Genomic DNA, 12,102 nt, shown 5'->3' with positions numbered 1-12,102 from the left:
CAGTGTCAGAAAAAACGAGGGGTGGGAACAGCATCAAAAAACTAACTTCACCCCAAACAAGTAGAGCTCCTTAACGGAGGAGGTGCAAACTCAAACTGCCGCCTGCAAAACCTTGCGGCCAAAGGAAGCATCTGAAGATGCATTCACATAAACCTTGTAAAATTTGGAAAAGGTGTGAACGGACGACCAAGTCGCCGCTTTACCCACCTGTGAAACAGACGCTTGATGTCGGAAAGCCCAGGAAGCACCAATTGTCCTGGTTGAATGCGCCGTGACAGGGAAAGGAGGTGCCCGCCCTTTAAGGGCGTAGGCCTGGATGACGGTCTGCCTAAACCACAGAGAAATGGTGGCCGGCGAGATTGCCAGGCCCTTCTGCGGACCCGACACTGCCACAAACAGTGAGTCCGACCTCCAGAACAGAGCCGTAGCAGACAGGTACACCCGCAGAGCACGTACCACATCCAAGGTATGTAGCGCATCCTCTGTGGGATGCGACGGTCGAGGACACAAGGACGGAAGTACAATGTCCTCATTCAGGTGAAAAGCTGAAACTACCTTCAGAAGAAAGGAAGGCTGTGGGCGTAGCACCACTTTATCCTAGTGGAGGACCAAGTATGGCGACTTGCAAGACGTGGCCGCCAACTCAGAAACATGTCTGACAGGTGTAATGGCCACTAGAAAAGCCACCTTCTGAGATAGCGTCAAGAGAGGAATTTCTCTGATGTTCTCAAAAGGAGGATCCTGAAGAACCGAGAGCACCAGATTCAAATCCCATGGAAGGAAGCGGTGGTCTAATCGGGGTGTGGCTGTCCAGAGACAATCTTTGTTCCTGCCTCGGGGGAAGCACAGTGAGTGGGCCGCCAAGGGTCGTTGGAAGAACACAGCCAGGGCTGAAATCTGTCCCTTAATGGTGCTTAAGGCAAGTTTCTGATCCACTCCACGCTGTAAAAACAGCAGGACCCTGGAAACTGAATACGTCCTTGGACGCCACTCCATCTCTTCACAAGTGCGATGTAGGCCTTCCAAGTGCGATGGTAGATCTTCCACGAAGATGACTGCCGTGCCCTCAGCATTGTGGAAGTGACCGAATCCGACAGACCTTGGTCCCTTAGCACCTGGCTTTCAATAGCCATGCCGTTAAAGCCAGCGACTGTAAAGCAGGATGAAGTATGGAACCCTGAGACAGAAGGTCCTCCCGCATGGGCAGCCGCCAGAGTGCATCCGCCACCAGACGCACACGGTCAGCGTACCAGGGACCCCGGGGGGGTTTTTTTTTAAAGTGTATTTTGTGCGTGTACTGGAGAGAGGAGCCGGGAGTTGGGAGTAGGAAGGCCTCCCCCAGAGGCAATCTGCCACCTTTCTCCATGCCCCGGGTGGCAATGGTGGGTGTGTGAGGGGGTCCTCCCACACAGCCCGCCCTACCTGCTCCAATTTTAAGCCCAACGGGGCAGAGGGACTCCCTATAAGGGAGTGAGAGGATCTAGCCCACTCAACCAGCCCCGTTAGTCCTTTGCCTCTCTTTTTAGAGACCGCATGGTCAAAGTGCGTGCATGTTAACCCAATTTCGAGTGCGTGTAAGTGTGGTGGTTTTTGTGGGAGGGGGGTGGGTGTACTAAGCGCAGGCTTACCTCGCATAGCACACCCACCGGAAGCCGGGCTGTTGCCCAATTCCTCTGCCATCAATTGTAGAGTCAGTTGTCGATCTTGTGCCAGCATTTGTCACACTCGTTCAATCATATCTGGGGTTCTGCTTGTTAACAGCGAACCCGAATGTGGCTCATCCTCACGGCTTTCGTCCCTTACACTTGTACCAACACCTCTCACACTGACTACGTTCGACTGCCCACAGCGGGTTTACTCTGATGGTCATGTGTACTCTACCCTAGGTGGCACTTCTTGACATGTCTCTGGATAGCCATGTGCAAGTGCTCACCTGGCCTATGTTGACGTTGAGACATCGGACCATTCACCAAACTTTTTAGACATACCTCGTATACATCTCCCTCTAGCTAGGGTTGTTCAGTACATGGTTCAGGAGGGGTTGTGTTTTATACCAAGTATTGTTTTTGCAGCATATTACTCTAATGCCTTGTTCACATAATCGGTTTTCCCGGTGGTAAAAAGTCCACCGGGAAAACCGAGAACCTGCTCGGTAGCTTTTCTCCCTACACACAGCTGGGTTTCCCGACAGGAAAACTGCCATGAGAGCTTTGGTCGGGAAACATAGGAAAACTGCCAGCTTAAAAACCGGCAGGAAACTTTTCTCTTTTTTCCCGCCGGGATTCCCGGAGGTTTTCTTGTCGGGAAAACTACGATGGAGCATACACATGGCCGGGATTCCTGGCCAAAAGCTCTCATGGCAGTTTTCCTGCCAGGAAAACCGGTCATGTGTACGAGGCATTACTGTTTAATCATTACAGTATATTTCTTCTTTGTTTACCCTGTTTCAATATACTTCTTGCTATCACTTAACTAACTGCTGTGTCATTCCTGGTGCCTATGTACCTTGAGACATTAAAATGTATATACAGATATCTGCAGTAGACATTCCCTGCTCAGCGTGGTGTTAATGCGTTTGTGGTACTGTTCTCAGAGTTGTGGACACAGGAACAGGGGACCCAACATATCAATTGGCTCTTTTGGGGTTGAAGCCCTACAATAATATGATATATTTTTCTAACTCTTTCAGGTGTAAATATAGTGCCTACATACTAATAGCTAGATTCACGTACCTGTGCCTAACGTTAGGCAGGCGTAGCGTATCTCATATACGCTACGCCGCCGTAAGTTAGAGAGGCAAGTGCTGTATTCACAAAGCACTTGCGTCCTATGTTACGGCGGCGTAGCATAAATGTGCTGGCGTAAGCGCGCCTAATTCAAATTGTGAAGAGGTGGGCGTGTTTTATGTAAATAAAGCATGACCCCACATAAATTACTTTTTTATCGAACGCCGCATGCGCCGTCCGTGGACGTATCCCAGTGCGCATGCTCCAAATTACGCCGCAAAGACTCATTGGTCTAAATTACGCCCAGCCCCATTCACGGACGACTTACGCAAACGACGTAAAAATTAAAAAATTTGACGCGGGACCGACGTCCATACTTAACATTGGCTGGGCCAGCTTTTTGTTGGACTAACTTTACGCCTGAAAACGCCTTACGTAAACGGCGTATCTTTACTGCGACGGGCAAGCGTACGTTCGTGAATAGGCGTATCTCGCTGATTTACGCATTCTAGGCGTAAATTAGCGTACACGCCCCTAGCGGCCGGCCTAAATAGACAGCTAAGATACGACGGCGCCCGCAGTCGTACCTTAGCTAGATTTAAGTGTATCTCAATTTGAGAATACACTTAAATTTACGACGGCGCAGATTCAGAGTTACGACGGCGTATCTACTGATACGCCGGCGTAAACCTCTCTGAATCTGGCTATAAATGTTTTACTGTGAAAATTGTGACAGTTACCTATCATTTTGCTGAATGCTTATTGTTACAGTTTTATTTGGAATACCACTCTTGCCCTTGAGATAATGGCTATGCATAGAACGAATGGATTAAAAACTTGAAAGTCCTTTTTATTTTAAACAGACGTGAAATGGCCTGTAAGAGTAGCAAGAATAATTACAGGACTTTAATAAAAATTGATTTAATGTGTATAATTAAAAAGTTGTTTCTCAATTAAAAGTAAGGCCGTTTTATTTCCTACTAAGCATTAAGCTTTGTTGCAAAACTAGACAGATTATCCAAGACTCAAATCCTAGCATCATGTTATTTAACATTATAATTTAAAAGTATAAAAGCAATTGAATTTCAGATTTTGAAAAAGTCTCTGGTCTGTAATTACAAACAGGAAGTCTATTATGAACAATGCTTTGCAAAATAAAGAATAGGAAGCATTAATACAATATTAGAGAAAATGAGATGTGTGATTGAAAGAAACATTTACATATCCAAGTGGCTGCTCCAACAGTGTCTTTTTGGACATGAAACATAACAAGGTGATGTTTACCTATTCACATCTGTGATCTGCTCCAGTCTGCAAACATGTTCATGTCTGTGATGTTAAACCAGCTGCTGGTGCATTGGCAGATGATGAATAAAACAGCAGTGCCATGAGTTTCCCCATGATAATTTTTTTCCCCCTGATTACATTTTTTAGCCTACATGCTGCAAATATAATTAAATAAATAAATCTGTCCTAAATAGTTTAAAGATTATTTTAGGTTAAGGGTGGGTTCACACTGCTGTATGGAGCGGCTCACAGCAGGGGTCCAGTGCATTCTTGTTCACGGTTTCAGGTCACGTTTGCCGGGAAACCTGCATCCAATTTGCAATATTGTGAACCCAGCCTAAAAGTTTTGCGTGTGCGTTAAGCTGTGACATAATAATAAAGGCTTATCTTAACCTCCCTGGCGGTATGATTATGTCAGATTTTTTTTCTGTTTTGCATTTAAATTCTGCGTTTTTTATTGTAGGCCTGTAATTCTTAGGAATAACTTAGGAAACACAAAATAATATAAAAATTAACTATAAATAATAACATAGTAATATAATAAGTAGGAAAGACCCTCATATAATATAATAAAATAATAATACATTTTATTCAATACATTTTAGTCAATATTATAATCAAATCAAAAACACTGACATTTTTTGGTCCAAACAAGGGTGCAATATTACTAGTCATATTGCTTCAGTAAACATCCCAGTTATGATACATTTTGAAACATGGGACTGCACAAAGTCCTACATCACAATCAGGACAATGGAACCTGGTTTCCTTTTTGATTTTCTTTCCACTGTCATCACGTTTTGAGCAACAAACCAGTTGGTGGCATGTAGTCCATGAAGTGACGCCCAGTCAGGCAACCAGACACAGCAGGAGTACATCGCAGGATCCCAGGGACAAGGTAAGTCACCTCTTCCAGGCTGGGGGTTACTGCTAATGGTACTAAAATTTCACCCCGAGCCACACTCGGAAATGGAAAGAAAAAATCATCCTGGACTGCCGCACTCTGATTAGGCGCATTTTATTACAAAAATAGCAAAAGATACAATCCAAAAAACTGCAAAGTAATCCAAAAAATCATGCAAAACACAGTCAAAAGCAAAAAGTGATCATACAGGGACAAATTACTGACGCGTTTTACATCTTAATTTGATGCTTACTCATAGCTATTATGTTGGGTTATTTTAAAAATAACCCAACATTTATGATTGCTAAGATCATTATAAGAGCAGCATCATGCTATTTTATGTTGTCCTTTATATAAAAGCTAGTGTCATATATCATTATATTATCTGGCTTTTTATTCTTTCAAAATAACCCAACATTTGTGAATGCTAGCATCATTATGTGGGTGTCAAAAGCAACTGCACCCTATTTTAGAATCTGAAATACATTGGAAGAAATCCATTTTACTGCAGGAGGCTGCAATGTATTATTTTACTGAATATCTTAATCAGGAGGATAGATTCCTGTATATGGTTGAAAATGAGCTCTAGAAAAGCCCAGCCCATTACTTACTCCAGTATCAGTCAGCTTCTCCCAGTTGGGCCTCAGGTAGAACAGGATGCCTCTCCAAGCCCCAGGCAGTGTGGCACCTCGGATCAGGAGTATGAACAAAACCACGTAGGGAAAAGTTGCTGTCACCCATACCACCTGGAATGCAAAGAACTGACGTTTTACAGGACCATTGCTCTTTGATTCACACACTTCAAAGCAATATTTTTCTGTGGCATGAATATGAAGATCACTTTTAATTTCTCCCCTGGCCAGCAACTTCCAGCCTTTGACATATTTTTTGCATCATATTTTTGTATTCAGTTATGCCGCGTACACACGATCGGTCAAACCGATGAGAACGGTCTAATGGACCGTTTTCATCGGACCAAACCGATCGTGTGTAGGCCCCATTGGTTATTTATCCATAGGTTAAAAAAAATCAATCTTGTTTTAAATTTAACCAATTGATACCTAACCGATAGAAAAAAAAAACGATTGTTTGTAGGCACGTCCATCGGTTAAAAATCCACGCATGCTCAGAATCAAGTCGACGCATGCTTAGAAGCATTGAACTTCATTTTTTTCAGTACGTCGTTGTGTTTTACGTCACCGCGTTCTGACACGATAGTTTTTTTAACTGATGGTGTGTAGGCACGACTGACCATCAGTCAGCTTCATCGATTAACCGATGAAAACGGTCCATCTGACCGTTTTCATCGGATGGACCGATCGTGTGTACAGGGCATAACTGTACAGGTTCTTGGCCAGAACCTTGTTTCTTATACAGATTCAACTAGAATTTCAGAATTTTTATTGAAAAAAAGTCGGGAAAATGTAACAGTAAGACCATGTATAAGGCTGTAGAAGTTCAATAGATCCAAATGAAGCTGAATATGCTGACAGATTTATGACTGCACTAAGTGCACCATTCATACATTTGGGACACCTTATTAATACCAGCAAGACGAATGCCTATGAATTCTTAAGGAAAATCCATTTGCTGGTGCTAGACTTGATAGACCTGTGACATTTAGCCATTTACCTATGACACTTTCCTTCAACTGCATCGCATAAGCCAGATATGTGGCCAATGATTGTGTGCCCTGGACACAATGGTTTATTAACTAAATGCAAATAGGCTGTACATTTGCCAGGGAAGTTGCTCTTTGCAAAGGAATTGGCCCCAAAGATTAGTGAATGTGGTGAAAGAATGCTATTTCTTTATGTTCCTTGCACATGATTGGGTATTCTTTGAAAAGTGAAATTTCAACACATTCATTAAGCTCTGGGACCAACTTATTTGCAAAGTGCAACTTACCTTGCAAAGTGAACAGCCCATTGCTTTTATTAATCAACCCCACAGAGTTTGTAATTACAACCAAAAAATAAAAATAATGCCTCATAATTGCTATATTGCATTGATTAACATTATTTACTCTTAGGCCCCATACACACGAGAGGATTTATCCGCAAATACGGTCCAGCGGACCGTTTCAGCGGATAAATCCTCTTGAGGATTTGAGCGGATTTCCATGCGATGGAGTGTACACACCATCGCATTGAAATCCGCGCCGAAATCCTCTGGCGATGACGTGTCGCGCCGTCGCCGCGATTATGACGTGGCGACGTGCGCGACGCTGTCATATAAGGAATTCCACGCATGCGTCGAATCATTACGACGCATGCGGGGGATCCCTTCGGACGGATGGATCCGGTGAGTCTATACAGACCAGCGGATCCATCCGTTGGGATGGATTCCAGCGGATAGATTTGTTTATCATGTCAGCAAATATTTATCTGCTGGAATCCATCCCAGGGGATAAATATCCGCGGAAAAAGATCCGCTGGAGTGTACACACCATAGGATCTATCCGCTGAAACCCATTCGCTGGGATTTTTCAGCGGATGGATTCTATCGTGTGTATGGGGCCTTACAGTCGCATGCTACTTTTTAAAGGAAAATTACAATTCTGAATGATCTAAATGTAAGAATTTCATTCACTTGCAAATGGGGTGTACAGTCCTGCAAAACCTATATACATAGTCTTAAGCCAGCCATATAGCAATCCAAATCCTCCTGGTTCAGAGGGTTGGCCGAATTTCGATCCATGTATGGGTACTCTGATTGTACATCTATCGATCGACTTGTGTGCAACCAGCCTGTCTGGCTTTTCCTGAATGATTAGTGGAGCTGGCTATAGCCAGCAATACTAATCATTGTGTTCTGCCAACAGGAAAAGCTTCCCACTGACAGAAAACAATAGCGCAGTGGGAGGGATTCTCCCATCAACACCGACTGTGTTGATGTGGGATTCAAGCAATTATCCTTCCTTCCACTCATTGTGGAAGGAAATAAAATTACATAATATATGGTCTGCCTCAGGCCTTGTACACACGACCGAACATGTCTGCTGAAACTGGTCCGCAGACCAGTTTCAGCGGACAGATCCGACCGTGTGTACAGCCTAGCAGACAGGTTTCCAGCAGACAAAAGTTTTAAAGCATGCTTTAAAACTTGTCTGCTGGAAACCCGTCCGTCCGACATGTCCGCTGGTTAGTACACCTAACCAGCGGACAGAAATCTCCCACATGTGTCGAATGGATTTTACGCATGTATTTTACTTCCTGGTTTGGTGACATGGCGGCGTCAACGTCACCGCCACGTCACCGCGCTGTCTGTCTGCGGGGATTTCGGTTTGATGGTGTGTACAGCCATCAGACCAAAATCTCCCAGCGGACATGTCCGATGAAAACGGTCCGCAGACCGTTTTCATCGGACATGTTCTATCGTGTGTACAGGGCCTCACTCTTTCTTAATGTTTATATTGTGTCCCCTCTCTTCTTTGCAATATAGCCACCTGCCCCTGCAGCCTTGCCCATATCAACCCCCTGCCTTGGGAAGTAAATGGAAACATTATAATCCTTACCTTTCCTGAAGTTTTCACTCCTTTCCACAAACTAAAGTAAACTATAGTAAAGATGAGGAACAAACAGATAAGAAGTTGCCACCGCAAGCCACCAACATGGTCCAAACCATCCGCCTCTTGTATACCCAATACATGCCTCCTGCAACAAAGCAGACAAATAAAGGTGACAGAAGCAATTTGCAGGAATAATAAGGCAAACTTTCTACCATTCTATTCTCTAAGGTCAGTAATCAGTGACAAAAAGAAGCAAGGAATCTATTGCCTTTATCATTTTTGTTTTTCCAATACATTTGGCTATATGTAAATACAAGTCTCCCTCTAATATAAAGCTGGATACAAACAGGCAGTTTTTTTGTCATTCAACCAGTGGGTTGAACAAAATAAATCCCTGACAGATCCCTGCATCAACACAAGTGATTTTGATGCAGGGATCTATCCCGCTGTGCTATTGTATTTTGACAGGGTGACGGCCTCCCTGCCAGAATACACTGATCAGAGCTCGCAGCCATTGGTTGCAAGTGCTGATCGAATGCTGGTTTTCCAGCATGCCCATTTGACAGAAGCTAACAATTAGACCAGCTTCTGTTATACAGACAACTGTACACAGGGACTAAAAGTCAGTTGGTTCCTTTGACCCTTGCGGATACACCGCTCCTAAAGCGCAGCAAAGAAGCTGCTTACGGGACTTTTTATGATGCCCTGCCAGCGCAGCGCCCCAGTGTGAAAGCACTCAGGCTTTCACACTGGGATTGCAGTTGAGGCTTTTTTCAGGTGCTATACAGGCACTATTTTTAGCGCTAAAGCACTTGAAAAACAAATGCAGTGTGAAAGGGGTCTTAAAGTATTAGGACAAAGTAACTAGATTTCAAATAAAAGGCACCAAGATATAGGAGGGATGCCCTGAGAGTGGTAAGAAGAAAACAGCATTATGTGTAGCCAGCTACCCACTGAACACTTGGAGGCATGCTCAATAAAGTGGGTGTTGGTTCACAGTGTTTGGGAGTAAAAAAAAAACCCAGCCTGCTGTCATTGTTACTGTAAAAATGTAAGCTTAACCTACTCTTTTAGCTTTCAAAAACACTGTTAAGTACTGTCCAAGATAAAAAAAAATGTGCACTGAGGCCCTGTACACACGGGCAAGAATCTCGTCAGGAAAAAAACGTTGTTTTCCCTGACGAGATTCTTGGCAAGAAAGTCTTGCCGCCCGAGTGTACAGAATCTCGTTTCTAAAGAACAGCGGTTCTCTTGAAAGGAAAGAACGCGGTGACGTCATCGCGTATGACGAGCATGCGCTTGTCACATTTAATGGCATCACGGCTATCTTGCTTCACCCTACCTATGTCGTGGAAGCTACCGCGCATCGTTGAAGTCATTTCGAGCATGCACGGGTTTCCACGGCGACAGGTAAGTATACACACGCTCAGGTTTCTCGTCTGGAAACAGGCCGACAAGAATCTCGACGAGAAAAAAGAGCGCAGGCTGAACACTGTAGTGTTAAATTCTATAGACCACCTAAGTTGAATCCACTTACATGCACTTACGTATAAAACTCTTCAGCAGGAGATCTGGAAAAGTTATTCCAAGAGATGTTATTCTTTCCAAAATAATTAGTGCAGTTTTCTGTATTCCATGAATTGTCACAACTAGTCCATGGTAGGGTTGTGGAAAAAGAGGAGTACAAATAGTATAAAGCCCAGGCAATAATGGTGTTGTAGTAGAAAGACACATATAATCCAATGATGCATATAGCATATCCAATGCCTAGAGAAAAATAAATAAAAAATAAGATATCCAGGTGTCTTTATTGCGTTCATGTAAACAAATTTAATTTGTCTCCTGTAACACTAACTTTACCATTCAATATTGTAAAAAAAAAAAATCTCCTAAACAGCATACATTAAAGTAGAAAAACCATGACCCATATAACACATTTCAGCATTTTTGTTATCATAGTTGTAGTAAAAAAAAATCATTTTTAAAGTGTTACTAAACCCAGGACCCTGCATTCACTAAACGTGGTCTCAGACAGTGCACAGAACATGGAAATGCAATTATTTTAGTAAATATAAACTGCTAAATACCTTTTTTCACCAGCAGTATCTATCCAGCAGTCTCGTGACTTCTATCAGTGTCCATCCAAACACTGGTTAAAGCTTGTAGGAGGAGTGTTCATTGTGCTCTGACTATCCTATGAGGCTGCATGACCCCTGGCTTTCTGTCTGGACAGTGCATATTGGCCCTGTGCTGATCACATTGACCCTCCCAAAAAATACCTCTCTCTAGCAATACACACCAAACTGATGTTAAGAAGTTTATAATAGCCAGCTCACACAAGCTTATTATTATTATTTAGAATTTATATAACACAGTTTGCCCAGTACTTTACAAAGGTAAGGCAGACAGTACAATTACAATACAATGAAATGTAAAAGGAATCAGTGAGCCCTGCTTGTTAGAGCTTACAACCTTACTGGGAAGGTCAAGTGATAAAAAAGGTAATAACTGCAGGGAATGAGCTGATAGAGGAAATAGAAGTTCAGTTGTTAGGTAGAGGCTGGAAAGGCTTCTCTATAGAGATGTGTTTTCAGGGATTGCCTAAAGGTGGATAGAGTAGGAGATAGTTGGATAGATTGAGGTAGAGAGTTTCAAAAATGGCCAAATTTGGACAGTGATTGGATGTGGGGCCGATAGGAGAGTTCAGAGTCCAGGATTACACCCTGGCAGGCTGGGACAGATTGATAGTTGTACCATCATTCACCCACAAGCTTATAAAGACACTCTATGAAGCAACCATCAGGATGCATGCTTGACTTTTATATACATAATCTTAAGTAAGGTATAAGTATGCACTAGACATACATGCTTATCAAATTCACTTTTAATAAATCAGGGCATGGTACCCCAGATGCATACCAGTTTGCTGTAGAACCAACAAGCAAGCTGGTGACCTTAGCACAACAGGCATTAAGTTTGTGGCAACAGGATACTTGCTAAACCTATACAAACACCCTTCATCTAACAGCTAAGTCAGAGCACTGCATTGAACTATGATACATTTAGGAATCCATTACCACTGCCTGAAAAGAGTGTATTTTTTCAAAAAATCTATTCAATTCAATCAAATCATATCCCTGAAGTATATCACAGCCAAAACATATTTTTTTTTGCTTTGTATACAGTATATTAAGAAAGGTCGGGAACCACGGTCAGGTTTTTGTTTCAGTCTATGTCCCAGCTGAATCATTCACCCTCTCTATGTGACATGGTTATCTTGATGGGAAATCCAAAATTACAGTTGTCAATAGAATAGAAGGTAAAATGGGGAAATCTTCCAATGGGGACTCCCATGCCAGTGACAACTAAGCATGGATTTCCTCTTAATTTGGAAACATTTCCTCAGTCATTCCCCACTCTTTCCAAAAAAAAATTGGATGCATTTTACTGTATCTGTGTCATGCGTTTGTGAGGATTTGAACTTGGGTCTTTCTGCTTTTGTGTTGTAGGTCTGTTCACTCTGCCACTGGGGAATCTAAGTTTCTGCAACACATATCCTGCTTAGTACATTTGCTCCTGGGACTCTCTAGCCCCACCTGCCTTCTAGCTGCAGGTAATCCAAAATCAGCTCAGCTTAACTTCCTGTACACTGTGCCTGTTTGTTGGATCTGTTT

General features: G+C 43.0%; 1 protein-coding gene across 1 annotated transcript in view; it reads right to left on the bottom strand.

Annotated features, from left to right (window-relative positions):
* Positions 1–12,102, bottom strand: part of LOC120937923 (sodium-dependent serotonin transporter-like) — a 71,841-nt gene that overhangs the window by 41,255 nt on the left and 18,484 nt on the right. The window contains exons 3-5 of the mRNA XM_040351483.1: positions 9,976–10,195; positions 8,435–8,573; positions 5,529–5,663 (exon numbers count right to left, since the gene is read on the bottom strand). Coding sequence (XP_040207417.1) covers positions 5,529–5,663; positions 8,435–8,573; positions 9,976–10,195 — 494 coding nt within the window. The remainder of the gene's footprint in view (positions 1–5,528; positions 5,664–8,434; positions 8,574–9,975; positions 10,196–12,102) is intronic.

This window comes from Rana temporaria, chromosome 1, assembly GCF_905171775.1.
Source record: "Rana temporaria chromosome 1, aRanTem1.1, whole genome shotgun sequence".
NCBI classification, from domain to species: domain Eukaryota; kingdom Metazoa; phylum Chordata; class Amphibia; order Anura; family Ranidae; genus Rana; species Rana temporaria.
Note: the sequence above shows the minus strand (reverse complement) of the source record. Positions and strands in the feature narration are given on the sequence as shown.